We start from the raw sequence: 25,996 nt of genomic DNA on the forward strand, positions 1-25,996 counted from the left end.
TGATCACGTTTTCAAAGCTCGCCAGGACACCGTGAAATGTTTCGTGAAATATTTCAACGCAATAAAATTGTAACCCGGCTGGCAGCACTGGTCGCGCACGAACGGTGGTGCATCGAACCGTCATTTTGGATATAGAAACGCACTGTACGCGCGCGCCGCCGAAGTGAAGGTGGAGGGGGGAGAAACGGGTTTTGTTTTGTGTACATTGCGCTTGTGCGGGAGCAGGCGAAACATCGTGGTGCGAACGGCAAACGAAGGAAGGAGCCAATGCTTGACAACTCGCCCCCAAGGCTATGGTGGGACGGCGGACCGGTTCCGGCGAGGAAAACTTGGTCAGCAGTACCAGAAAGCGTGATTGCCCAACACCAGCAGCAGAAGTGAGCGCCACTTTTCTGTCCCGGGGGTGGTGACGGGCGCGAGCACACGCGTGTGTGGTGTTGCAGAAGCCAATTTGCTAATCTGTGCTGTGTGTGTCCACCTTTCTAGAACTGTGACTGCGCCACTGCGGGGCCCGGAATGCGTGTGCCGGACGGGGTTTTTGGTGGGGTGGTATCGTCGACGTGTTGCGAGAGAACTGCGTGAACACACAGCGTATCGTCCGATGTGCTGCGCAAACTAGGTGATGAATGACGAAGGCGGCGTGCGTATATGAGCGCTAGCGTGCAGTTTCTGTTCCCTGCCAAAGGTGGCCTACTGTAAACGTAGTCAACAAAAAACCCAGATTTTGTGTGCAAAACAGTGTGTGAAATTAAGTGCAATTTTAGGGAGTGAGAAAAGTGTTGATATCCAACAGCAACGGGCGCACGGAATGCACGGAAAGGTCGGATAAGGTCACGATTCCGTGTTGATAAGGTGTGCAGAGAATATAGAGTGACAAAGTTACCAAAAGACACTGCAACTTTCAAGAGAACGCGTGCAAGCAAAACGGTAAGAGTGAAACACCCTCAACGGGGCACCGAGCTCGTTTCGAAGTGGTTGGTTGGGATTGATTGTTATTGCCGGAACAGGATTTCTCACTATATCAGTCGCGGCTGTGCGTATGTGTCAACAGCCGCTTATCTAATTGGGTAAGGCGCGTCATCAACCATCCGTTTGCCACACCTCCGTGCGGGGCTCGTCGAGGCATCGTTGATAACGCGCCAGATAATCCATGATCCTTATCAAGGATTAGTGGGGCAAGCGCGCCGGACAGGCCGTACTATCCGTTCCCACAATCACTGCAATGTGCTTCACACGAATGTGGCACTAAGTGGTTAACACAGCACGTGGGTTAATTTCCGCTTAATTAGCTTATCCGTATTTTAACATCACGCCTACTTTGTTTTATCTCGCAATACAGGGAGCAAAGCAATGGCACCGAATCCCAGCATTGGCAGTAGGCCACCGAACCACCGCTCGAACGATGTCGTGGTGGAATCGATGACGATAAAGCTGTCGCCGGGGAAGCTGGCCGAGTTTCGAAACCTGCTTGCGCCCCAGTACCGCGAGCGCCGCGACATGACGAAGCGGTACAGGGTGACGGTACCCTTCCGGAAGGATCAACCGGTGACGCCGGAAAGGCTGAAGCAGCTCGTACTTGCCAGCGGCCGCATTCAGCTACTGCTCGATGAGGTACAAAAGGAGCGAAAGGGGTTTGCAAATTGAATCAAACATTTAAACCATTGCTTTCCCAATTGCAGCAATCATCGAACGACAAAGCGAAGCGTGCCGAACTAGCCCGAACTATCGCCGAGCTGCTGGACGAGATTGGGCTGGCGGAAAATTTGCCCGTCATCCGCACGCTCGGCACGATGCTGAACGCCATCTTCGATCGCATCTACACCGGTGTGTACGTGAACGAGGTGAAGCTGGAGCAGCTGCGGTCGCGGTACGGCCGCCAGACGGTGCTGTACCTGCCGAGCCACCGCAGCTACGGTGACTTCATACTGATGTCGTACGTGCTGTTCTGTTACAACATTGCCATCCCGGGCATAGCGGCCGGGATGGACTTCTACTCGATGGCCGGCATGGGCAGTGCGCTGCGCAATACGGGCGCGTTCTACATGCGCCGCACGTACGGTAACGACCGCCAGTACTGGTACATCTTCCGCGAGTACATGCGCCAGCTGATAGTGGCGTACGACCGGGGGATCGAGTTCTTCGTCGAGGGTACGCGCAGCCGCAGCAACAAGGCGCTGTCGCCGAAGATTGGCCTGCTCTCGATGGCCCTGGAGCCACTGTTTATGGGCGAGGTGCCCGATCTGCTCGTGGTGCCGGTGAGCGTATCGTACGATCGGCCCGTCGAGGAGCAGCTGTTCGTGTACGAGCTGCTCGGTGTGCCCAAGCCGAAGGAAACGACCCGCGGGCTGCTGAAGGCGCTCAGCATTGTGCGCGAGAACTACGGCACCATCTATCTCGAGTTTGGCGATCCGCTCTCGGCGAAGGACTACTTCGGCGAGGGGTTAAACCGAACGCGCCACACCGTCGCGCCGACCTTTGCGCAAACGTTGGCCCGGGAGGAGCGCGATGCGATACAGAATCTGGCCAACGATGTGGTACATCTGCAGCAGCACCGCATGGTGCTGACGGCGTTTCATCTGATTGCGATCCACTACAACTACCGGAAGTACCATGGGCAGACGGTAACGCTTGCCGAGCTGGTGACGGGCGTGACGCAGCTCGGGCGCATGCTCGAGGATCTCGGTGCCGTTACGGAGGTGGAGGGCTGCACGGACGTGCAGCAGCTCTGTCTCGGTGCGCTCGATGTGCACCGGAACGTGTTGCAGCTGACGGGCGACGGGGTGCTGGTGATTGCCCGCTCGTACCACGATTTCAGCCGCGTCGACAAGCGAAAGCTGAAGGGCTACAACCTGACGGACGGTGTGATGAAGCTGGCGGTGCCAATCTTCTCCCTCCAGCTGTACTGCAACCCCTGTCTGCACTGGTTGGCCGTACCGGCGATGGTGCTGCTGGCAGGGCGAGCGCTGGCCACGGGCGGTACCGCATTGCTGCTGCGCAGTGAGCTGCTGCGAGCGGTGCGAGAGCTGCGGACGTTGTACGGGCTCGAGTTTGTGCTGTACGCGCGCCGCGAAACGGTCGAGTTTGATGCCGCGCTGGAGCATCTGTACCTGCAAGGGCTGTTGCGGTCCAGTCCGGCCGGGCAGGACACGTTGGATTTTGCACCACAGGGCGATCTGGCCAGCGTGTATCTGAGCGCGCTCGGTCCGTTCCTGTGCACCTATCTGCAATCGGTGGCGGTGCTGGTGGACCAATTCCGCGGCAAGGCACAGTTCACCGAAAAGGAGTACCTGGCGGCGGTACAGCAGCACGTGGAGCAGCAGCTGCTGCGGCAGGAGCGCAACGTACACCCGTACTGCCTGTCGCTCGACAGCATTAGCCTCGCGCTGCACTCACTAGTCTCGCTCGGTGCAGTGAGGAAATCGAAAAGGTAACACCATTTGCATCCCTTCTGCCGTGCAATCCGCGCTCTAATCTCATATCTTCGTCCTTATCGTTTTGTTTTTGTTCACAGTGATAATGTGTATCGCTACGATCTGGGTACGGACGGTATGATCGAGTCGATCCACGAACGACTAAAGCGCTACTGTGCGCTGCTTCCCTTCGAGTACCTCACATTCCAGAACGCCGTCACCGGGTGTAAATTGTAATGCTTCAACGTGCGCCACTTGTAAACGAACAACGCTTTTGGGGAGGTATAAGAGATAGCAGCAGCATCAACACTGGGGATATTGCTGGAACCCATGCATGCCGCCTAGATTCGGACTCGCTGATAACAACTCATTAATGCAATTGTTGTAAATCTTTGTTTGTTTTTTCATCGTACGCTAGGAACAATTAATTTATATTTACCTTGGAACGGTCATCGGAAGGTAATTGTGTAATTAAGTGCAAAGTAAAAAAAACAGTACAGCATTTAGTTAAGGGGAGATTAGTTTGTAGAGCAGCATCTATAATGGGCGTTAGGGAGCTGCGGATGAAGGTGGAATTGAAAGCTTCGACACACTGCAAGTCATACCAATAAAAGACATTCTTCAACGGAGAAAGGGAGAAAGCTTAATTCAATTAGAGGTGAGATTGGGCGTTGGTTAACGATCGCCCTTGCCGGTAGGAGTCTTGCTAGAATATTCGATGATTCGTACGACATATGGAGCGCGTTATGCTTTTCCGAGCAACTTTGGACGTCTTACAAGCGTTATTGGACCTAAATGTAGCATTTTCATCACGTGTTTTAGTGGTTTTATCTTCTATCTTTTTATCTTAAACAGTCCAGTTTCCACTGTCTGTGGACAGTGTTTCCTAAAAAAAAGGGTTTGAATTGTGTACAGACTTCATTGAAATTGTAAAATAGTTGTTGTGTTTGGCAAAGTTTCTTATAAAAAGTTTTTAAATTCCCACTCGATTGCAGCTGTAACGTATTTTTTATCGTTCTGGCCGATGCAAGGCGTTTTCCCGCTGTCAAACGGGTTGCTTGTGTGTGTGTGCGTGCGAGTAGCAGAGTGGGTTGTTTGTGTTGTGACAGTTGACAGGCTTTCTCTTTTCTACCCCCTTTCGATACCTTTTGCACTATCGCAGCAGGCCGTCGTTGTAGTCGGGGTCAGTGCATCTGTGATTTTGCACCACATTGGCACGAAACGGCAAACCAGCACCACCAGCAAGCCATTCCACATTTCCGTCGGCGTGTTTCCTCCCGCTGCGCGAGAGTAATGTAAACCCCCACTGTCGACGGTGCAGCGCAAAGGGGAGGAAATGTTGCTAGGGGGCCGCAGGAAAACGGAAACATGGGTGCACAGCTTTTCGGTGGGCAGTGAAACGCGCAAGTACAAGGGCTTCACCATCTATCGCATCACGTCCATTGTAGGTGGCACAGTTCTTCTACCCGTGTATATTATCGGTTTGCTGCACAAAGGATTTGTGCAACTTTGATTGATTTGTGGTGTACATCTTTTTTTGTTGTTTCTTCCGTTCTGTGCAGGTATTTCCACGGTCCCATCCAGAGGGTTTGACGCGCGTCACCTTATGGAAGCGGTTCAGCGAGGTGAAAAAGCTGCACAAGGAGCTCGTCCGGCGGCACCGTGAGCGTCACCTGCCAGGCACTGTGCCGACCCTGGCCGACCAGTCCTACTTCAAGCGGTTCGATCCGGCAGTCATCGAGGAGCGGAAACGGTACATCCTGCAGCTGCTGGAGTTTGCCGGCCAGGAACCGCTGCTGTACCGTTCGCATGCTTTCCTGAACTTTTTCACCCGCGGTATAGCGGTGCCGGAAAAGGAGGCCGGCAACGACGAGCCGGCGGAAGAGCGTGGCGCGGGCAAGCGGCCAAACGGCACGGGCGGCGATGGAGGCGGCAATATAGAGACAATAAGGAAGCAGCTCGGGATCGGGCAGCAGGACGAGCTGAGCCTGATCGATCCGAGCCGGGACGACCGGGATGGGCAGGATGGATCGACGGGTACGGACGGTTCGTGTACGAGCGGAGACGAGGAGGTGGACGAAGTGGACGCAATCGATTGTCAGTCTGTAGCTCCCGCGCCCAGCAGGGAAGGCTCACTGATCGATTCAATGATATCCGAAACGGGCTCGATGGAAACGGGCCGTGCGGAAACCATGGCAACGGAGGACTATCTCGTAGCCGCCGGGATGGTGTTCAGCAAGGCGGTCGAGGCGGAAGCGAACGGTGACTATGAGCGCGCGTTCGAGCAGTACAAGGCAGGCATCGATCGGTTGCTGAGCGGCGCCAAGGACGACACGAACGAGACGCGCCGCAAAATAGCCAAGGAGAAGAGCTGCAAGTACGTCGCGAAGGCGGAGGAAATCTACGAACGATTCCTGGAGGAGCAGTCGCTGGGTTCGTGCGCGGACGATCGTTTGATGGGGCCGCTCACGTACGACGATCCGAGCTCGCCGATCCAGCTGCTCGAGCGGCCACTGAACTATCTGTCCCGCTACAAGGTGGTGAAGGTGATCGGCACGGTCATGCAGGTGCAGGACGTGACGGATAAGAAGTTCTACATCATGAAGAGCATCCGCCGGCCAGTGGCCCCCGGTGGCGGTGGGCTACCGTTCCCGAGTGCGGCCGTCTTCCCGCCGGACGTGCCTTACATGGTGCCGCTCATTGCCTACTTCCAAGCGACGGACGGGGGCATCTTTCTACTGCTGCGGCTCGTCTGTGCCGGCAAGCTGTGGGATTTCATCCGATCGTACCGGAAGCCGGAAAGCTACTGCCCTTCGCCGGTGGAGAATGATTTCACGGTGGAGGAATCGGACGGGGAGAGCGGTGGAAATGAAGTGGAGAGTAAGCAGGACAAAGGGAGCGAAACTAATGGTGCGCAGCGGCGTGGTGATCCCAATTGTTCCGGTTACGATTCCGGGTTCTTGGAACTGGTAAACGAATACAGCAACGGTGGTGGTGGCGGAGTTGAAGCCAGCGATGGAAACTCACCGAGCGCTGCTGACCAGAACGATGGCACGGATGAGGTAGCCGAGGAAGTGCTGCCGGACGAGGAGGAGGAAGAGAACGGGCCGGTCGGGAAGCCGGATGAAGAGCCGGAGCTCGTGATTCCCTCGTTCGATGCACTTTTGAAGGACATGGACGTTCGGGAGTTGCTCTCCTGCAGCCAGCGCCTACTGAAAGCCGTCACACAAACGTTGGAAGAATCGGACGAACATTCCAATAGCTCCGCCCAGATCTCGGCCGTTCCGGCCAGCAGCCTCGAAACGGCAGCGGCAGCCGCCCCTGGCGATGGTGGGCAAGAAAGTAGAAAATCTCATTCTAGTCAATTAGGTTTAGCGAGAATGTCAAGTATTAGCGAGCCGGTGGACGAGCTGACGCCCGATCTTCTACCGGAGGGTAGCGTTCGTCGGTGGATCAGCGAGCTAGTGATTGCGGTCGATAGTTTACACTTTAATGGAATTGTTTGTGGGTGAGTAGCAGGCTGCATGGAGCCATTCTCGGAGCATCGCATCGTTTTAACAGAATCTTCTTCCGTTCCTCCCACAGTGATCTCACAATGGATAATCTCTTGCTCGGCCCGGAAGGCCAGCTAATGCTGACGTACTTCCATCGGCGGGGTGAATCGTACTTCTGCCAGCCGGGCGGTGCCCATCCCGTTGCACCGAAGCAGTCGGCGATCAGGGCACTGTACGTGGCCCCGGAACGGCCACTCGAGCCCAGGTCGGACTTCTGGTCGATCGGCGTGATCATGTTCGAGATGCTGACCAAGCGCAAGTTCGTATCGTGCCATCCGTCCGGCGTGTTCTGCTACCACGAGGTCCAGTATCCCGAGGGCGTGGAGCTGTCGGTGGAGGCACGGGAGCTGCTGGAGGGTCTGCTGCAGCCGGACGTGGAACGGCGGTTAGATTTTAAGCAAATCATAGCGAGCGCGTTCTTTCGCACCGTCGACTGGAGTGAGGTGAAGCGACGCGGAGTCTCAGCGAACCATCCGTAACGGACGGGGGAATCCGAGGGAAGAGATAGAAGTCCAAGTCGCAGAACAAATAGCGTTAACCAATCTACCGTAGAGAGTGTTTGTGTGTATGTTTATACGTAATGTGTGGAACAGCAGTAGAGTGAGGAGGGGGGGGGGGGGGGAGCGAATCGGCGTTTAGGATGCAACAGTGAACAATAAACAAAACAGTATGATTATGTATTCTCCAAACGGATACTCCCTTGCTGCGTTTTTCTAATGTTTCGCTCCGGCGGTGATCCGTCTGGAAGAAAGCTTATATATTTTCATCCTTCGATCCGACCTTTCCAAATACGCACATCACGCATTCCCAACAGCGTCACCATGAATGTACACCGCGCCAACATTCCACCGTCATCCCACGACTCACACAGTGTCACACCCCGCTCACGCCTCGACGACGTGCTCCTTCGCTTCCACCAGCGGTTCCGGCACCTTGAACTTGGGTTCGCTGCGCGGCGACGAGTACATGATCTCATCCTTCGGCTCAACCACGGACACGTTGTCGGGCAGGGGCTTCTTCGGGCCGATCTTGCCATTCGGATCCCACGGCAACATGATCTTGACCTTGATGCCCAGCACACCCTGGCGCAGCAGCACGTGCCGGGTGGCGGTGTCGACGTACTCGTTGCACGGATCGCCGGAATGGATCATCAGTCCGTCGACGAACTTCATCGACTTGGCACGCTGACCGCGCAGCTTGCCCGAGACCACCACCTCGCAGCCCTTGGCGCCCGACTCCATGATGAAGCGCAGCACACCGTAGCAGGCGCGGCGCACGGCCAGCCCACCGATCAGCTTGTAGCGCAGCGATTCCGCCTGAGCGATCGCGCACAGACCGCGGGTGGCAACCTTCTCGGCGTACAGCTCAACGCTGCCGGGAGCGAATCCGAAACTGTTAAAAAAATAGCAATCGCAAACATCGATTAGGATAAACAATTCCCGTGCGCCGAAATGTAAACGAGGTTGCGGTTGTGTACACTTACCGCTTGCGGACGACGGCGGTCAGCTCACGGATGCGGCGTCCCTTCTCACCCAGCACGTTCTGGGTGCGGGTGGCCATGATGATGATTTCTGTGCGGGTCGGCGTAACACGGACCTCCACGCCGGAGTATCCATCCTCGGCCAGCTCACGAGTCAGGAACTCGTTGAGTTCGGCATGGAACATGCCATTGGCCACAAACTGTGGAAGAGATTGATGAGTGTGTAAAAGGGAACAAAGAGAGTTGAGTTAGCATCGGGGGATAGAGAATTGTTTACACAAGGATGTTCATTGGTGGCTCCTCCCAAGGATACTGCAATGTTGTAGAGCAACCATCATAGGCTACCCGTAGCGTGAGAGGTTATGGCTAATCACAACAATAATTCCCCGACCGAACCGGACACCACATTGCAACAAATTTGTCGATCGATGCACACAATCATAAGGCTAGGGTGCTCTTCCGGTGCCGGGTTGCATTCCACTGGGTATTTACAACCGGAAGCATTTCCCCCATCGTCACCACACTTCACACACAGGCGGGCTTCGCTTCGGTCAGCAGAGACAGGTAGTCGTTCCGGGGAGGGGTAAACTTTGGTCCATCGTTTGCCGGGGTAAAATTGTTCCGATTAGCCATATTTTTACACCTCTCACTGCGCGAAAGCTTCGGCCATCGATTGGCACGTAAATTGTACGAAAGAAAACGTAATTACCCGGCGTTTTTTCGACACGGTGTTGTACATTTTGTCCGAACCACAACTTGTGTAAAACGTGGTAGAAGCAGAAAAGAAAGATGTCAGATCGGAGCTTTGGACATGTGGATGCGAGGGGACGGGAAGGGCATGGAAAGAAAGCTGGAGAAGGAGGCGAGATGACGGATGAAGGACGTAGGTCGACCAAAGTCGACATACGGAACGCATCGAGGCGCCGAACGCATCCTGGTTGCACACGCAGTTGTCAAAAAAGGCGGGATTGCGTTTTCGCTGAAATGTTTGCCATTTTTTTTGCAAAAAATGTTTTTATGTTATGAAAATGGACTCATAAAAAATGTTTAAAAAAAAGATGCAATGATTCAATTGTTTTAAAACTTATTTCAATGAAATTTTATGACCTACGGTAATTGTTTTGAAAATCATTTTTCATCAAAAAAGAACTTAATGGCAACGGATTTTGGAAGAAAAATATTGACAAAAAATTGTACGATCCACAATTGGAGGAATTTTTCGATAAAATCACAAAAACAATTGTGTAAAATGAATTTCCAATCATTTTGCCGACAAGTATGCGTTTTTGGCCGCTTTGGTCGACTGTCAGGCAAACGTGTTGGCGTTGCACGGGCGAGCACAGCAGCGCCCCCGACACCGACGGTGGCCGTTTGTCAAACCGCTAACCTCAAAAGGTTCTTTTCTAGGAGTGTGTTTCACTTATTTACACGTGTTTCAGGATGGCCCCAAAGGAAACGAAGGCCGCCGCTCCGGCCAAGGCTGTTAAGAAGGTCCGAAAGGCACCGAAAAAGGTGCAGAAGGTCAGCAAGTACCCGGCCAGCCTGCTAACGGCCGGACTGTACCGTGCGGTGCGCTCCCGGATGGTCAAGACGCGTCTGCCCCTCTCCGCCAAGACGGTAGATCCGGCGAAGGTGAAGCCGAAGAAGCCCGTCACCATCGTGAAGAAGATTGGCGGTGCGAAGAACGGCGGCGAGCGTACGGTGCTGCTGCGCAAGAACAAGGCCAACCTGCCGACGAAGCGCTTCGCCCACAAGCGCCCGGCCAAGAGGTGCTTCCGCAACCACAAGCGCAACATCCGCAAGTCGCTGAAGCCCGGCAAGGTGCTGATCCTGCTCGCCGGCCGTCATAAGGGAAAGCGAGTGGTGCTGCTGAAGACCCTCAAGACCGGACTGCTCCTGGTGACCGGTCCGTTCCAGCTCAACTCCTGCCCGATGCGCCGTATCGCGCAGAACTACGTCATCGCCACCACGACGCGCGTCAACCTGCGGGGCGTGAAGGTGCCGGAGCACATCGACGATCGCTACTTCCGACGCGTCCACCCGAAGAAGGACTCGCGCACCGAGCGGGACATCTTCGCGCGCAAGGAGTTCAAGTACGTGCCGACGGAGCAGCGCAAGGCGGACCAGAAGACGGTCGACACCGCGGTGATGGCCGCCATCAAGGCCCACCCGGAGGGCAAGCTGATTCAGCGCTACCTGAAGTCGATGTTCTCGCTGCGCACCAACATGTTCCCGCACCGTATGAAGTTCTAAGTTGGTTGGAATTCGGGTGAGGAAGAAGGTGTGAGTGTGAGTGCGTACGCGCGCGTGTAAACAAAGTGCTACCACCACCCCCAGCCATTGTTTCGGGCTACACGTATCGAAGGAGCGCGCGGAATATTTACTTTATAACATCCCACGGCTGGCTATTGGATCAGCGTTAAGGAAATAATAAAATTTAAAGATTATCTCTTTAAATCTAAACCCGTGTTCTCTAGTGTTTGTGTGTGTGCGTAGGTTTAAGGAGATGGCGGAGATGAAACTCCGAAATGTTTTCGTTTGTGCTGTTGAAGATGTTCCCTTTCGGCAGGTTTGCTAACATGATTTTCGGTTTGTATGTTACCGGTGGTTTGTATTTTCGCTTGAAATCTATTCGTTTGCAGCAGAAACGATGACTACTAGATGCGATGTAAGTAACGGTTCACTTCATTTTCTTCTCGTTAGGTTCGTACATAGCTTTCAGTAGCGTAAAGTACGAGAACGAGGTGCTTAGTATCTGTTAGCGGATAAAAAATAGCAACAAAATCATTCAGTGACCTTTTTCGCTCTATACCCAAACAGGAAATAGCTCTCCCCCTACCTTCGAATAGCTCGCCAGGGAAACGATGGAGAATTTCAGCGCAGTCAGCTTCTGCACGGTGGTGGAGCGTAACATCACGAACAGCAGCGATCGCTGGTAAGAAACGGACGCCCCGATCCAGTTCCCCTCGAAAGCGCTGTAGGGAATTTGGGAGCTCTTTAAGAGAAAAAAAGGTAAACAAATAACACATTTAACCATCGCTATTGCAACCGTTGATGCTCGCAACTCTGCTGCTGCATGGATCGTACCGCCACGATGAGCTTGTTACCATAGTAACACAGCAGAAAGACCTGCACCAGCGACGAGACGAGAAACAGCACAAACTTGAACAGATCCGCCGGCGTAATCCCAGCCGTCGCCTGAAACCCGACCAAACAGATGATGACGGAGCTGCTGAGAAAGTTGACCAGCAGCGAGGGGGAAAACATGTGCTCCAGCTCATTGCACAGCTCGATCACCGCCTGATGGATGCGCACGCACCCGACCAGCTCCTGGTGGTCATCGGGCAGCGCGTGGCTCAACCGGTACGCCACGATGTCAAACTGCAGACAGAGCAGCAGCACGATCGCACAGAACATCAGATCGGTCGAGAGGTAGAACACGGCCGACACGAACCCGCCCCAGTTCTGGTGCAGAAACGTCACCGCGAAGTAGCCGGGCCGGTGCCAATCGTACCAGTACCACATAAAGTACGGCAGCTGCTTGTGCCACGTGCCGTCGCTAACGTATCCCGCCACCATCGACACCAGCGGCAGCAGGTTAAACATCCAGATCAGGATCATGTACAGGATCGAGAACGATTTCATCACGACCTGCGATTCACGGTTGTACTGGTACACACCGTACCGCTGCTGCAGTGCGACCGTGCTCGGGAAGAGCGCATCCAGCCGGTGCAGCATATCGGTCAGCTTCGTCTCGTTCAGCTTGATCGTCATGATCTTCACGAACGACAGCGCGGTAAAGCCCATGCACGGTGCCAGTGCGGTCAGCTGCAGAAAGTTGGTAAAGTTACCGGCCGCCTTCACGAAGTAGATATGCTCGATCACGAGACAGAAGCCGGTATTGATGCAGGACGACCAGAAGAGCAGTTGCTTCAGGTACGCCCGAAGCGTTCGCTTCGGCTCACCGTACCGTGCCACACCGATCATGGCGAAGAAAATTTCCGGCACACGGATAAACGACTCGAAACGCACCAGCTCGTCCGTTGGTTGGTCCATTTTTTTTGTTTGCACTTGCAGCAGCAGCTCTCGCTTGAGCCTACGTTTAATGTGGATCCGCCGTCGTATTTAAATGGAATCAGGAAGGAAGGATTAAATATGCACTGATGACCGCGCGACCGGCGGACTGTTCCCGCCCATTGAATTTGAAACACAGTCGATCACAGCCGTTAAATTATACAGGCAACAAAGGGAGGGAAAATGCAACAAAAAGCGGCACGTTCATTGCACCGCTCGACCGCCAATTATTGATTGATTTGCCTGGTTAAACCAGCCCCTTTTCCGGTAGCATAAATCCACCACACACCCTCTCATCCAAGGGGGGTGAGCAAGTCAAGCACGGGGCACGGGGCCGCCCCACGTGACACTAATGAGGTTGAGCGTAAATCCAGCGTGTAAGCTATTTTTAAACCACGTTGTTAGAAGGATGCTCTCCTGCGTGGCTTATTTATGTTACACAAAGCTGCTCGAATGAGCCAGGATTCGGAAGCTGTTTGGTTCCGGTGTTATCGTGGCAGCAGTTCGATTTGCATCGTTTGATCTTACGGCGTATCGGGATGGTACCCGGCTGAAGATAGTCTATTAATGAGATGCCCTCCTGAGACGCACTCCAAAACTCAACCAAACAGGACGAATCGAGGGCCTTGTGTTGTACACACGCACACACACATACACTTCCCCCGAGGAATGGAGGATAAGCACCACCCACAGCACAAAAGACCAGAAAGGGTGTCGAGTGGTTTTTAGACGTAAATTTCGCAACCGAAAGAGATGGGAAGCGCATACAAAGTATGACAAATATGATACTCTTTACATCCTTTAATGCGGAGCTAAAATACTAAAAAATAACAGTACAGATGATCATCTTAACCTCTTGGCTTAGGTCATGGGGGAGACAATGTTGGTTCGGTGGGAGGTAAGCGAAGAGCACTGCAGACTTTTCCGTACAACAATGGCAACCTTCCATCCTTCCGTTTCTGAGCTTCAAAAAGGGTTTCCTCTCCCCCCCGCCCCGCCCATCATTAGGTGGTTTATTTCGGCAATAGTGCTCTTTTGGTGCATCCAGTGTGTATCAGCATCAAAGCTTAAGTGCCCATGGCCCGAGCAATACCCAATATGTAAGGATATTTCTATTTGTGTGTCTGCATGTTTTCCATTTGTTTGTTAGCTTGCCCAAACCCCCCCCCCCTCCCTCCCCTCCCAGCAGCTTGATCCCACACTGCCTTAGCACTGCAATAATCTGGCTAAATCTCTTTCGCTACTTACACGCCACCACCTTCAAGATCCACCCCATCGTTCCATCCTTTTGTTCGGTGCCACTAACGACCGCGGCACACACACACACACACTGGAGCAAAGGAGGAGTAAAGAATTCTGTTACTCTGTGTCCTGCATCCTTTCCTGCATCGCCAAAAAGGGAAAAGGGATGACAAACTTAAAGGGACTAATGAGCCCGACCGGGACAAACACATTACCACTACAAGCGGACGCGCGCACACATACACCCACAGATACTCTCATGGAAGGTATACAATGGCCCGGAATCACTGCAGTCACTGGCAATGATGAGCTCCAAGCGCGCGCTGATGATGAGAGATCAAGGACACTCGAACGAACAAAGGAGGCGCAGAAGAAAACTGGCTGACTGGCTCGCTAGCAACGGCGAGAGAGAGAGAGAGAGAGAGAGAGAGAGAGCTAGAAAGAGAGCGAGACGACAGAAGGAAAATTGGCGCATCTCTGGGGGGAGGGTGGTGTCCATCGGTACGGTACGGTAGGATAAAAGTGGACCCCCAGAACCCGATTGTGCTGCTGCTGCTGCTCCTGCCGCCCCGCCGTCACCGTCAGGGATGCTGAAATCTATTTAAGACCGCGCGGCCACCGGGAAATGACTCAGTTCAACGTTCCATTTCGCCCGTGAATGATCGCGTTGCTATCCTCGTCATGCGCGTGTGTGTAAATTGTGTGTGTGGAAAATTTAAATTTACACGCTAAGGATACAGCAGGCTTATCGGTTAAAGCAGGCTTAATCCAACCAAGCTCGATCGATCAGGCCCAACAAAAACCTCTAATGATCAACGGTGATCGGTGGGCGTTCGGTCGGTGGTGGTATCGTGCCGGGCCTGCTTCGATCCGGTGTGACCAAACCGTTGCCCTGGACAGATAATGAACCTCTCGCAGTGTTGATGGTGCTGTTGGTGGGCTAGAAAATCATTTTAAACAAATAATAATTGTGAAACCAAATTGTAACCTCGTGTGTGCGTGTGTGTGTGCATTGCAAAACTTCCAGCAGCGAACGGATAGCAATAAGGATATCAGTTTGTTTCTCCCATCACAACGTTATTATTAGCAGGTGGGTGCTTGGGTAATTTTTGGGTAACATTTTGGGTTTTCCAGGAGTTCTCACAGCTTTGGGACACTTTACTGACTCTTACATACGCAAAATGAATTTATTGTAATGGGAATTGGACTATATAGCATCCGTGTTGGACAAATCCAACAGGAATTTCCAAGGAGCCTGTCCAAAAAGCGTACCATAGAGTCCAATTTCCAACATATGCAGTTCACTTCCAATAGGAAAGAGTCAAGGAAGTGTCCGACAAGTATGAACACCCCTGTAAAACCCTGTAATTACGCGTACTAATTGTATTAATATCAGTATTTTCTACTATTTACTCGTTATGCGATAAGCTGCTTTTTTTTAGAAAAATAATTGGCTTTGAAATAATGCTAAAACAACACACTACCGACAGTGGTACACATGGTAGCCGCATCGGATGAATCGATTCTAGACATCAAAACAATGACATTTTTACCGTTTTTTTTTAATTCTAAAACCATTAGCGCTCGTGATACAAAAAATATGGATAAAAAACGCGAATTTTGTTTTGCTTGTTATGCGAAATTTTGGAGTAGTTGTGAAAGATTGAAACATGCACATTATCGGAAGAACTCCTTTTGAGAAGTATCCAATGTACTTTAACCATTTTGGCCTGGCAGGTTTACGGGATAGAAACGTCTGTTTGCTACTAGACCGCACGTGAATCAAATCCAGTGTCCCTCACACACAGAACCTACGGTACATCCTGCTACGGGTGAAATAAATCAAATAAGGGATTGGCGCCAGTACACGACAGTATCAGATGTTTGGTTTCATTAGTTTGATAGTGTATAGTGCAATTATTAAAAAAAATATATTGAGCTTAAACTTGCTCGCTAATCAAAATGTGAGCAGAGTTAGCGTCGTTTGCCAGTTTTAAGTGATTTCTCTCTAACTCTCTCTTTCTCTCTCTTTATTACTTTATTCTTGTGGTTTATGGAACTCTAATCAGGCAATATGGTCTCGTGGTACAGTCGTCAATACGTACGACTTAACAACATGCCAGTCATGGGTTCAAGTCTCGTCGAATGCACCGGTGCCCCCCATACGTAGGACTTATTATACATTGAGGATAATAAAAATTAAGACACTGAAAGCCAAGCCCAACTAGAGTAGTACAGGTATAGGCCTTGACCAGACCGACAACGGTTTTTGTGCCAAAGAAGAATCAAGGCAATATTTATATAATTTTTGCAGGTCGCAGAAGAAACGTGACGTCTATTACCCAATTAAAGCTAATAAAGGCAAATGTGGATCAAATGAAGCAGCCCGGCTCTGCGTGGTAATGACTTAAGTCTCGAAAGCCTGTATAGGCCGGACATGTCCACTTAGGACGTGTCACGTCAAATAAAAGTAGAAGAGAACTCATCACGCATCTCTTTCTGGTTACAAAACAGTTCATTTTAATATTTAAATACTTTACTATCCATTTGTCTGTGATATGTTCTTTTCCCTCCCAAAGTGCATCAATGATGTTGTTACATACTAGCACATATTAGGGCCTGCTGCCAAACACTCCCATCACCTTCGATTAAACCATCCTGCTACTGCTCTTGCTGTAGTTGTTGTCGTCTCACCTCGACAGCATCCTTTTTTTTGTCTTCTCTCCTATCTCCGTTACGAGGAAACAAGTGCACAAGAAGAAAAAAAAACGCTGCACTCTCCAAAATGCCCTTTTCATCATGTCCCGCAGTAGGAACAGTGGGTGCTGATTTTCAAGTAATTATAAAAATAGGAAACCCCGCTCCCACCCTCCCTCCCTTCTGCTTCCGACAACGCTATTACCATCACGCCCTACAGAAAAGAAGTAGAAGAAGGACGATTTAAAGATACTTATCGAGAGCGGCTTGAGCGTGTGGTTTGATCGACGTTGCGCGCTAGGTACGAGGCTCTCCTCCAACGCCCAAGCACACTGAAGTCACGGTCACAGGAGCCATCCTGTGCCATCTAACCTTCTCCTCCCACCTACCCACCGCCGCTCTTGTGCATTCGCCGTGATTATCGTACCCACTCTATCCATGGCCGATGGTCGGACGAGCAAAACCCCGGGGGAAGAAGAGCGCGAGCGCGCTAAACCGGGAGCGCGAACCAGTGCGAAAAATCGCTGACAAGTACGGTTTTGTTCCGCTTCCGTTACACCATACACTGCGGGGTGAAGAGGGGGGGGCGGAAGGTTCCATGGCGCTTGTCAACAGCTTCTACCCTCGCGTGGCATTATGCTCGTTTGCTTACGGTCTATTGTTCTTTTCACACGCGAGGGGAAGTGCATGGTGCCAGCGAACGGTCCAGCCATGCGACCGAGGTGCCCTTGCCCTGCCTCCCTCATATTGGTATTATTCATTACAATCGGGAGGGTCCGGTCATGCTGTAACCGATAATACTTGTCGGTTTTCATAGGGATGGAGAAGAAGACACACACACACACGCACTCAAGTGGCATCTTCAGCGGGTTTGTCGTCTCGAAGCAAACGAGCGTACCAGCCGGGGCAGTGAGTAGTAGCAGAAGTAGTAGTAGTAGTAGCAGTAGTAAACGGAAGCAGTGTGAGAGCCGTACAGACAGGGCACGGGACACGGGACACGGGACCCACTACTAGTTATGACGTTAATCGCTCGTTTCCCATTCGCCTGCGCTGTTGGGCACGGCCTCCCCTAGGCAAGAATTGAGATAGGTAAAACGGTTCTACAGTACATACAGGATTTTCAGAGTTTTCTCCAAGCCCGAAGCATCCTCATTGCATGGGGAGAACCCGCGGCTAGGGCAAGGGCAATTGTTTCCGTCTCGTCCCGTGAAGCCCCCCGTGTGCACGCGGGTATGCAACCCGATGTTGATCTTCCGATGCGGCGCTATATGCAAAACCGATTACTCTCTGAGCATGATTGTGTTACGACAAACAAAAGAAAGGGAAGAAGGAAAGCGGGGAAAAAGGCATTATCTTGCACTGCAAACAAGATTTGATCATTGTTTGTTACATACACCACAACCGGGAGAGCAAATCATAGGGAGGCCGGTGGAGCAGAACCTGTGTGCCTGGGACATGTCGGATAATACCCACCCACCCCACTGTTTTTTGTTTGATTTCGTGCAGCTGCATTGTGTGTGTACTTTTTCTCTCTTTCTCACACACTGTCTCCGTTTCCTGTATCGCTTCTTCCACAGACAAGTGACATGCTGGTGCAGTGTGCGATAGGTGGACTGCTACTGATGGTGGCACAATGCGTTCGGGAAATCAATGGCGAATATCAGTAAGTCAGCGCCACCCCATCCAATCCCCATTCTGTGTGCCACTGATCTATGAAGAGAGGAGAAAACAATTAGTACATTATTTGTTTGTTTGTTTGTCTTTTTTTATTCTTCATTACCTCTCCATCAACCCCAAACGCCTAGAACCAGCCTCACGTTCAACGACATCCTGCCGGAGGACCCGAAGCTGTACGACAAGATGCGCCCGCCGAAGAAGGAGGGCCAGCCGACGATCGTGTTCTTCCACGTCACCGTCATGGGGCTGGACTCGATCGATGAAAACTCGATGACGTACGCGGCGGACATCTTTTTCGCCCAGACGTGGAAGGACCACCGGTTGCGGCTGCCGGAAAACATGACGTCCGAGTACCGGCTGCTCGAGGTGGACTGGCTGAAGAACATGTGGCGGCCGGACTCGTTCTTCAAGAATGCCAAATCCGTCACCTTCCAGACGATGACCATCCCGAACCACTACATGTGGCTGTACAAGGACAAAACGATCCTGTACATGGTGAAGCTGACGCTGAAGCTGTCCTGCGCGATGAACTTCCTGATCTACCCGCACGACACGCAGGAGTGCAAGCTGCAGATGGAAAGCCGTAAGTTGTGTTGTCCTGTGTTTGACTGTTGACTGTGTTTCTCTGTGTGTGTGCGTTCGTCCGTAGTACTTACTTGCTTGAGGTCGGCATGGCTTGCTTTGTTTGTTTGCTTTCAGTTTCCCACACGACCGACGATTTGGTGTTCCAGTGGGATTTGGAGGTGCCGCTGGTGGTGGATGCGCACATCGAGCTGCCCCAGCTGGCGCTGGTCAAGAACTATACGGCCGACTGCACCCAGGTGTACTCGACCGGGAACTTCACCTGTCTGGAGGTGGTGTTTGTGTTGAAGCGACGCCTCGGCTACTATCTGTTCCACACCTACATTCCGACCTGTCTGATCGTCATCATGTCGGTGAGTGTTGTTGTCGTTTGGTGCACCATTCCGACCAGGAATTTAAACCTTTCTTTCTTTCTTCATCCCCCCCCCCCGCTTTACAGTGGGTTTCGTTCTGGATCAAACCGGAAGCAGCGCCGGCCCGGGTTACGCTCGGCGTCACGTCCCTGCTAACCCTCAGCACGCAGCACGCCAAATCGCAGGCATCGCTGCCGCCCGTCTCCTACCTGAAGGCGGTCGACGCGTTCATGTCCGTCTGTACCGTGTTCGTGTTTATGGCGCTGATGGAGTACTGTCTGGTGAACATTGTGCTGGGCGATTCGGATCCACCGTCGCCGCCGAAACCGCACCCGCCCAAGATGGACAAGTTTTTCGACTTTACCGCGAAAAACGGCAAGCGCAACAGCAAATCGCACGAGCATCCGCACGACATACCGATCACCACGTTCCAGCGGCAGGAAAGCACGCTGCTGCTGTCGCCCGTACCGCACATCCAGACGATACCGCCACCGCCGTGCAAGCCGGCCTCGGCCATACCGAAGCTGACGCCCGCCCAGATGCGGCTCAAGCGGGCGATCAACATCGATCGGTTTTCGCGCGTCTTTTTCCCCTTTCTCTTCACGCTGCTGAACGTCACGTACTGGATCATGTTTTACGAGTATATTTAAGCACGGGGTTTTTGCAGGTGTTTTAAGGGGAAGGGGGACGTTGGTTGGGGGGTGCTAAATGATAGATATCCCGCATTCCATGCTTATTTATTAATGTGTTTAATCGTAGTGAGAGAGAGAGAGAAAGCTTGACGGATTGCTAACGAGAAATTACATATTACGCTAGCTAAAACCAAAAACACTTAGCTTAGATTGTAGAAGCGCACAACGCGCTCACCAGCGGAAGAAGGAAAAGGAGATACTTGTAAATTATTAAATACACCGTACGCCTCCATGCAAAAGGATTTCAAGTAGTCAAACAGAAGCGGTAGAGTGGTTGCATAAAGATAAGAAAGTAGCATTGATAGGAATCTAGGGACGATCGGGCGAAACCAAACCACTCCAAATACCACTCTAGTGTTGGGTCATGCTCCCCGTTTGAGCTTATGGGAGACCAGGCGACTCCTTCACCTGAGTCACCGCGCAGGATAACCGGACATAAGACGCCAAATATTAAGCATACAGATAAGACGCTCTAGTGTGTTTCATTAGTATATTAGTGCCGTGCAATTGTTACACTTTAAGCAGCTCCAATTGTCCAATGACGCCATTAGTAATGTATTGTTACGAATAGAATCTGAAGCTACACACACATACTCACACCTAGTTTGTATTAATTTGTGTTTTTTCCTCTTTCCAATAGGTAACTATAGTGTCACTGTATTGCACAACCGAGGCGTTGTACAAAGGGTTACAAAACAGGCAAAAAATAACGATATGAAACGCAAGCTAAGAATACTACTTACCGACAGTTAAATTGTAAGAGTTGTAAAAACCCATCTGACGCTACTATCTTAATATGATTCTCAATAAAGTAAGAAGAAACAAATACACACACACATAATTTGGCCTGTTTAAAGATAGCTATGTTTTTTGTGCAATTTGCCGCACATGTGATTGTTTTCTGTTTAAATTTCATTTCGGTAGAAAACGGTTATTTTTCGGAAAATTCCAGAGCATGTGACACCCAGGCAGCAAACACAACACCCAAGCGACAGCGGATACAACCCAGTGGACAAGCTTGTTAGGAGGGACAAATAAGCTGTTGTAGGAAACAATGGAAACGAACACAACTGGTAGCGCATTGCAGTCTGAACTCCTTGGTTGAGGTTAAACTTCGATTCCCTGTCAACTATTGGCTTTTAAGTTGACATGTTTTTTGCATACAAAAATTTTCTTGAGCGTTGAATTACAAATCATGTCAACTAAAAAGCGTTCAACATTTGAATTATTACTGTACATTGTCGATATTATGAGCAAAATTCTATGCAATTTGTGATAAATATTTTTGTTTTCTTTGTTTTCTCAATATTCACATATTTCTTTTATCCAGTTCCTTCAGAGAAAAATGCATTTTTCTCCCTTATCCATTTGCCTGAATATGCAGTCAATTATTGTCTCACCGTGAAGCGTGAAGTCGATGACATGCAATGATATTCGATGAGAACTCCATACATAAACAATCTGTTCCTTGGCGAATATTTTCAAGCCATGTGCGAGCGCGTGGAAAAAATGGCCTTTCATCGAATGCCACCATACACGATGACAGTTGAATACATACATGTGAGCGTGAAATGCTTCAGCGATATTGATTCAACTACTTTTTTCTAGCTACAAAAATAAATGCTGTAGTAAAAGGGTTTATTTAGCAATGAATCGTATATTGCTAGACTTTCCAAACGGAAATTTCAAAGTGATTTGGAATTCCCTTAATACGGTTTCGTTGTCAAGGTCTTAATAAGAATCTGTTAAGCTTAAACCGTACACGAACATGTTACCTGGGTGTGTCGTCGTAAAATGACAGGAAACATCTAGAAGGCAAAAACACACACACATCTGTCAAACAGGGAAGCAACAAAAAACAAGAGGTGCAGTGAAAAAGCGCTCATTCCAAGCGGCTAGCGGGTTAATTGGAAGAATTGTGCCGGAAATACGCGATACATCCCAGTCACGAAAGTAAATTTCCAGTAAGCTTTACCTTTTAAGCCGTAGGGTAAGAGCACACAGCGGCATAAAGATGGTTGATTACAGCAAATGGAAAGATATTGAGGTAGGGGCTTCAAATGACTGACGTTCGGCAGGCCGAAATGCAGCACGCATTTATCAACAAAACCACCTTGTTGGGGGAGTGTTCTTTTTTTATATCTAACAACTGCCAATCCATTCTGCTAAACAGATCTCGGATGATGAGGACGACACGCATCCCAACATTGACACACCGTCGCTCTTCCGCTGGCGGCATCAGGCCCGCGTCGAGCGGATGCAGGAGCAGGAGAAAAAGAAGGAAACGGTAGAGAAGAAGAAGCAAACGACGGCGGAAAAGCTGAAGGAGGCGAAGGATAAGCTGCAGCGGCAGGAGGGCAATCTGGACGAGCTGAAGAAAATCATCGACGAGCTGGAGAAGGAGCAGGAGCGCGTGCGGCAGGAGGAGGAAGAGCTGCGCAAGAAGGAAAAGTCGCAACCGTGGAACGTGGACACGATCAGCAAGCCGGGCTTCGCCAAGACGGTCATCAACAAGAGTGCAATCAATCGCCGGGAGGAGGAGCTGACCGAGGAGCAGAAGGAGATGAATCTGCGCGATTTTATCAAAAAGTACGAGAAGCAGATGAAGGAGTTCGGCATGCTGCGGAAGTACGACGATTCGAAGAAGTACCTGCAGGACAAGCACCACCTGGTGTGTGAGGACATGCCCAACTATCTGGTCATCTGGTGCATCGAGCTGGAGATGCAGGAGAAGCACGAGCTGATGGCGCACGTGGCCCACCAGTGCATCTGCATGCAGTACATCCTGGACATTGCGAAGCAGCTGGAGGTGGACCCGCGGGCCTGCGTCGCGTCCTTCTTCCAGCGCATCCAGGAGGCGGAGAACGAGTACAAGAACCAGTTCCTCAGCGAGATCGAAGCGTTCAAGGAGCGCATCCGCAAGCGGGCCCAGGAGAAGCTGCAGAAGCTGATCGAGGAGCAGGAGGAGGAGGAGCGCAAGGCCCGGCTCGGACCGGGCGGGCTGGACCCGGTCGAGGTGTTCGAATCGCTGCCCGAGGAGCTGCAGAAGTGCTTCGAGACGCGCGACATCGGCATGCTGCAGGAAGCGATGGCCAAACTACCGCCGGAGGAAGCCCGCGTACATCTGCAGCGCTGCATCGACTCGGGCTTGTGGGTGCCGGATGCAAAGAGTGCCGCTGCGGCGACGTCTGGGAGTGGGGTGGTCGCGGCTGAGGGTGGAGATGATGCAGAGGAGGAGCCGGTGTACGTGGAGGCGAAGCCCAAGAGTGAAGATGCGCAAGCGGAAGGTGATAGTAAGGAGCAGGAGGTGGCGAAGCAAGCGTTGTGAGTCATTCTCTGCGGTAAGAACACTCGGTCACAGTGCGCCATGTAGTATATACGTTTACAGAAACAAAACATCCTTTCCCAACGCTTCTCTGCAAAGTTCTAGGCAGCAGCAGCTCTACGCAAGTGCGGACAGGTTTAGACAGGGCAGGAGAACAGATGCGGTGTAGAGTTTGCGAAAAATCTGTTAAAATGTAGAATGTGTTCAATGCTGCAAACCTCATAGAATGGCCTGGATTGGCATGTATTCGACAAACATACAGAGAAAGACTCATTGCGTAGAAATAATGTATTTTATCCATCCGTCGTCATCCATACTCCAGAACTACCTAGTTGAAGATATTGTTTTTTCGGTAAGAAAACATGCTTTTCGTCTACAAAATTTGAAGCGACGTTTAGTTTAACATTACCGAAAGAAACTCATTTCGCGTGACCAATCTAACCATCCTATCTTATTTCTTCTTAGAATAGCGTAGTTTTGTATTGAAATAATTGCATACAATATATAGAGAATGTCATAATATTTCCGTTTTTTCATTGCGACTTTTCTCCATGAACAAGTGTTGTTAAAAGGTGTTCTATTATTCGGGTGGACAGTTTTACAACTTAATCAGGTTTTTATATTCCCGTTTACTGCGGGCGATGTTGCTTCCCAAAAAATGCCCCCACGAAACCCATTTTATGTGCATTTAATCTTTGAAGATAAACTTTAAAAGCGGAATAAATCAAAACACCTCTCAGGTGACGCACGAAGACACGCATTAATAATCCATCTTAAACGCTGCTATCCACAAACGCGTACAGGGGATCGCCTGTCTTCGTTTGGTTCGTTTCTCACTAATCACTAAACAGTACGGAAAGCTGTTGCTACTGCCGATGCCCTGAAGGACTAATATAGGGGATCAATGTTATGCACTACGTTCGCTAAAAGGTTTAATATCTATGCAGATTAGGCTTCATTGGAACCTGTGCTGGTGGTGCATAGAGTAATGACTAGAGTGACGAATGGATGAAGCCACCCGTCTCAAGACAATGGATCAATAAAATGCGTCCTTCTTTTGTAGGGCATCTACACACACCTAGCAAAGAAGGGCGGCTTACACGGAGAAGGTGCTTGTGATGAGTTGTTGACACTGAATAATTAAATAATTCCATCCATACCCATGCACAGTTAAAGCGGGCACAGGCATAGCACCATCGATTATCCATTAACCTTCAAGACTGGAAATGCACATTGGGCTGGCGACCAACGCCCCAAAACGGAAAGTGATCGCAGAGTCTGCGAACTCCCCAAAACACATTCCCTTGCAAGACGTCATCCCTACCGGGGGTAAGCTGGAATTTGGACTGGACACTGTTGAGTCACAGCATGAGTCTCTACTTCAACGCGGACACGATGCGCATCGAGAGGAGTTCGGTGCACGAGCCAAAGCGCAACCGGAACGTGTTTCTCGACGTAAAACCCATCGCGGATGACGCGAACGTGAACGTGCCACCACGGCAGGCCGCCAGACGGAACGCGACCGTGTTTAACAATCGCGTTGGCTTTCCACCGCTGACACCGAAGGAGGCGTTTGTGGATGCGGTCCCTGCGGATCAAACGGTGAGTTACATGGGAAAACGACTGACTCCATATCACGTGAGGAACACTTCTTGACACTCTAATTGAGGTTTATGCTTCTCCGCGGTTAGTGTATGGTGTTTGAGAGCTCCAAACCGATCTACCTGGTGCTGCGTGCCGTCGGTGTGCTGCCGTACACGCGGCTCCCGTCGGGCGGAACCGCTTTTGTCCTTGCCTCCCCGTCGATGACGTACTGTGTGCTGTTTTTCCTGCTGCTCACCGTGTACATTGCCTTCATCCTGCTCAATCGCATCGAGATCGTGCGCACGCTCGAGGGTCGCTTCGAGGAGTCCGTCATTGCGTACCTGTTCATCGTGAACATTCTGCCGATCCTGATCATACCGCTGATGTGGTACGAATCGCGCAAGGTCGTGTCGGTCGTGAATGGGTGGGTCGATTTCGAAACCGTCTACCGGGAAACGTCGGGCCGGGCGCTGGAGTTGCGCCTGCGCACCAAAGCGCAGGTCATAGCGATCCTGCTGCCGATCCTGTGCTCCTTCTCGGTCGCCATCACGCACGTGACGATGGTGGACTTCAAGCTGCTGCAGGTCATCCCGTACTGTGTGCTCGACACGATCACCTACATGATGGGCGGGTACTGGTATATGGCCTGTGAGACGCTCAGCATTACCGCGAAAATACTGGCGGAAGACTTTCAGCGCGCGCTGCGGCATGTCGGCCCGGCGGCGAAGGTGTCCGAGTATCGGTCGCTATGGTTGCGGCTGAGCAAGCTGGCACGGGATACGGGCTTTTCCACCTGCTACACGTTCACGTTCATCTGTCTGTATCTGTTCTTCATCATAACGCTTTCGATCTATGGGCTGATGTCGCAAATTTCGGACGGCTTCGGCGTGAAGGACATCGGGCTGGCGGTGACCGCCTTCTGTAGCGTGGGGCTGCTGTTCTACATCTGCGACGAGGCGCACTACGCGTCGTTCAATGTGCGCACCAACTTCCAGAAGAAGCTGCTGATGGTGGAGCTGAGCTGGATGAACACGGACGCGCAGACGGAGATTAATATGTTTCTGCGTGCGACCGAGATGAATCCTTCCAGCATCAATCTTGGCGGGTTTTTCGACGTTAATCGCACGCTGTTTAAGTCGGTAAGTCACGCGTCTGGTGTGGATGAGTGGGGTTTAGTGTCGATTGATGATGTGGGATTGTTCAACACCATATTTCTAGCTGCTTGCCACGATGGTTACGTATCTGGTGGTGTTGCTACAGTTCCAGATCAGTATTCCCGATGAGCCCAGCGCCATGCTGATGCACAGTAATTCGTCTCATTCTTAG

The 25,996-nt window shown here is 51.2% G+C and overlaps 7 protein-coding genes across 8 annotated transcripts; 5 read left to right on the forward strand and 2 right to left on the reverse strand.

The window, feature by feature from the left end:
* The first annotated feature begins 129 nt into the window (after window positions 1-129).
* Window positions 130-4,043, forward strand: LOC1281219 (dihydroxyacetone phosphate acyltransferase). Of its 2 annotated transcripts, none has more exons than XM_061646358.1 (4): window positions 130-1,265; window positions 1,340-1,611; window positions 1,680-3,427; window positions 3,512-4,043. In XM_061646358.1, exons 2-4 carry the CDS (start codon window positions 1,351-1,353, stop codon window positions 3,645-3,647), a joined length of 2,145 nt encoding a protein of 714 aa, XP_061502342.1. In that variant the 5' UTR covers window positions 130-1,265; window positions 1,340-1,350; the 3' UTR covers window positions 3,648-4,043. The 2 variants fall into 2 exon arrangements, with proteins under 2 accessions (XP_061502342.1, XP_061502341.1); XM_061646357.1 differs by having other exon boundaries at window positions 131-927.
* A 479-nt stretch (window positions 4,044-4,522) lies between these two features.
* LOC1281218 (ribosomal protein S6 kinase delta-1) lies at window positions 4,523-7,657 on the forward strand. Its single transcript, XM_321156.6, has 3 exons — window positions 4,523-4,854; window positions 4,973-6,918; window positions 6,996-7,657. The coding sequence occupies exons 1-3, from the start codon at window positions 4,747-4,749 to the stop codon at window positions 7,441-7,443; spliced, it is 2,502 nt and encodes an 833-aa protein (XP_321156.6). The 5' UTR covers window positions 4,523-4,746; the 3' UTR covers window positions 7,444-7,657.
* Window positions 7,638-9,344, reverse strand: LOC1281216 (small ribosomal subunit protein uS3). Its single transcript, XM_321155.6, has 3 exons — window positions 9,154-9,344; window positions 8,448-8,644; window positions 7,638-8,356 (listed from the first exon to the last, which is right to left on the reverse strand). Exons 1-3 carry the CDS (start codon window positions 9,181-9,183, stop codon window positions 7,849-7,851), a joined length of 735 nt encoding a protein of 244 aa, XP_321155.3. The 5' UTR covers window positions 9,184-9,344; the 3' UTR covers window positions 7,638-7,848.
* A 379-nt stretch (window positions 9,345-9,723) lies between these two features.
* LOC1281215 (large ribosomal subunit protein eL6) lies at window positions 9,724-10,907 on the forward strand. Its single transcript, XM_321154.6, has one exon. The coding sequence runs from the start codon at window positions 9,885-9,887 to the stop codon at window positions 10,695-10,697; it is 813 nt and encodes a 270-aa protein (XP_321154.5). The 5' UTR covers window positions 9,724-9,884; the 3' UTR covers window positions 10,698-10,907.
* Window positions 9,841-14,123, reverse strand: LOC1281214 (odorant receptor 85c). The gene is made up of 3 exons (XM_321153.2): window positions 11,532-14,123; window positions 11,284-11,439; window positions 9,841-11,199 (listed from the first exon to the last, which is right to left on the reverse strand). Exons 1-3 carry the CDS (start codon window positions 12,498-12,500, stop codon window positions 11,125-11,127), a joined length of 1,200 nt encoding a protein of 399 aa, XP_321153.2. The 5' UTR covers window positions 12,501-14,123; the 3' UTR covers window positions 9,841-11,124.
* A 139-nt stretch (window positions 14,124-14,262) lies between these two features.
* On the forward strand, window positions 14,263-25,996 carry LOC1281213 (uncharacterized). Its single transcript, XM_061648124.1, has 9 exons — window positions 14,263-14,850; window positions 18,035-18,120; window positions 18,263-18,717; window positions 18,834-19,069; window positions 19,156-19,716; window positions 21,935-23,068; window positions 24,362-24,688; window positions 24,778-25,809; window positions 25,889-25,996. The coding sequence occupies exons 2-9, from the start codon at window positions 18,044-18,046 to the stop codon at window positions 25,994-25,996; spliced, it is 3,930 nt and encodes a 1,309-aa protein (XP_061504108.1). The 5' UTR covers window positions 14,263-14,850; window positions 18,035-18,043.
* Window positions 21,558-23,608, forward strand: LOC1281212 (hsp90 co-chaperone Cdc37). The gene is made up of 2 exons (XM_321151.6): window positions 21,558-21,808; window positions 21,935-23,608. Exons 1-2 carry the CDS (start codon window positions 21,776-21,778, stop codon window positions 23,087-23,089), a joined length of 1,188 nt encoding a protein of 395 aa, XP_321151.5. The 5' UTR covers window positions 21,558-21,775; the 3' UTR covers window positions 23,090-23,608.

Source organism: Anopheles gambiae, chromosome 2 (assembly GCF_943734735.2).
Source record: "Anopheles gambiae chromosome 2, idAnoGambNW_F1_1, whole genome shotgun sequence".
Classification (NCBI taxonomy): Eukaryota; Metazoa; Arthropoda; class Insecta; order Diptera; family Culicidae; genus Anopheles; species Anopheles gambiae.

Bases quoted from the DNA above. Each gene is read 5' to 3' on its own strand.
- LOC1281212 (XM_321151.6), top strand. From the start codon at position 21,776: ATGGTTGATTACAGCAAATGGAAAGATATTGAG. The intron at 21,809-21,934 runs GTAGGGGCTTCA...TCTGCTAAACAG, and splicing joins GCAAATGGAAAGATATTGAG to ATCTCGGATGATGAGGACGA.
- LOC1281213 (XM_061648124.1), top strand. From the start codon at position 18,044: ATGCTGGTGCAGTGTGCGATAGGTGGACTGCTACTGATGGTGGCACAA. The intron at 19,717-21,934 runs TAAGCACGGGGT...TCTGCTAAACAG, and splicing joins TCATGTTTTACGAGTATATT to ATCTCGGATGATGAGGACGA. The intron at 24,689-24,777 runs GTGAGTTACATG...CTCCGCGGTTAG, and splicing joins CGGTCCCTGCGGATCAAACG to TGTATGGTGTTTGAGAGCTC.
- LOC1281216 (XM_321155.6), bottom strand. From the start codon at position 9,183: ATGTACAACACCGTGTCGAAAAAACGCCGG. The intron at 8,645-9,153 runs GTAATTACGTTT...TCTCTTCCACAG, and splicing joins CCGTGTCGAAAAAACGCCGG to TTTGTGGCCAATGGCATGTT. The intron at 8,357-8,447 runs GTAAGTGTACAC...TTTTTTTAACAG, and splicing joins ACCGCCGTCGTCCGCAAGCG to TTTCGGATTCGCTCCCGGCA.
- LOC1281215 (XM_321154.6), top strand. From the start codon at position 9,885: ATGGCCCCAAAGGAAACGAAGGCCGCCGCTCCGGCCAAGGCTGTTAAG.
- LOC1281219 (XM_061646358.1), top strand. From the start codon at position 1,351: ATGGCACCGAATCCCAGCATTGGCAGTAGGCCACCGAACCACCGCTCG. The intron at 1,612-1,679 runs GTACAAAAGGAG...TCCCAATTGCAG, and splicing joins TTCAGCTACTGCTCGATGAG to CAATCATCGAACGACAAAGC. The intron at 3,428-3,511 runs GTAACACCATTT...TTTTGTTCACAG, and splicing joins GCAGTGAGGAAATCGAAAAG to TGATAATGTGTATCGCTACG.
- LOC1281214 (XM_321153.2), bottom strand. From the start codon at position 12,500: ATGGACCAACCAACGGACGAGCTGGTGCGTTTCGAGTCGTTTATCCGT. The intron at 11,440-11,531 runs GTACGATCCATG...TTTCTCTTAAAG, and splicing joins GTAACAAGCTCATCGTGGCG to AGCTCCCAAATTCCCTACAG. The intron at 11,200-11,283 runs GTAGGGGGAGAG...ATCCGCTAACAG, and splicing joins CCCTGGCGAGCTATTCGAAG to ATACTAAGCACCTCGTTCTC.
- LOC1281218 (XM_321156.6), top strand. From the start codon at position 4,747: ATGTTGCTAGGGGGCCGCAGGAAAACGGAAACATGGGTGCACAGCTTT. The intron at 4,855-4,972 runs GTAGGTGGCACA...CGTTCTGTGCAG, and splicing joins TCTATCGCATCACGTCCATT to GTATTTCCACGGTCCCATCC. The intron at 6,919-6,995 runs GTGAGTAGCAGG...TTCCTCCCACAG, and splicing joins TTTAATGGAATTGTTTGTGG to TGATCTCACAATGGATAATC.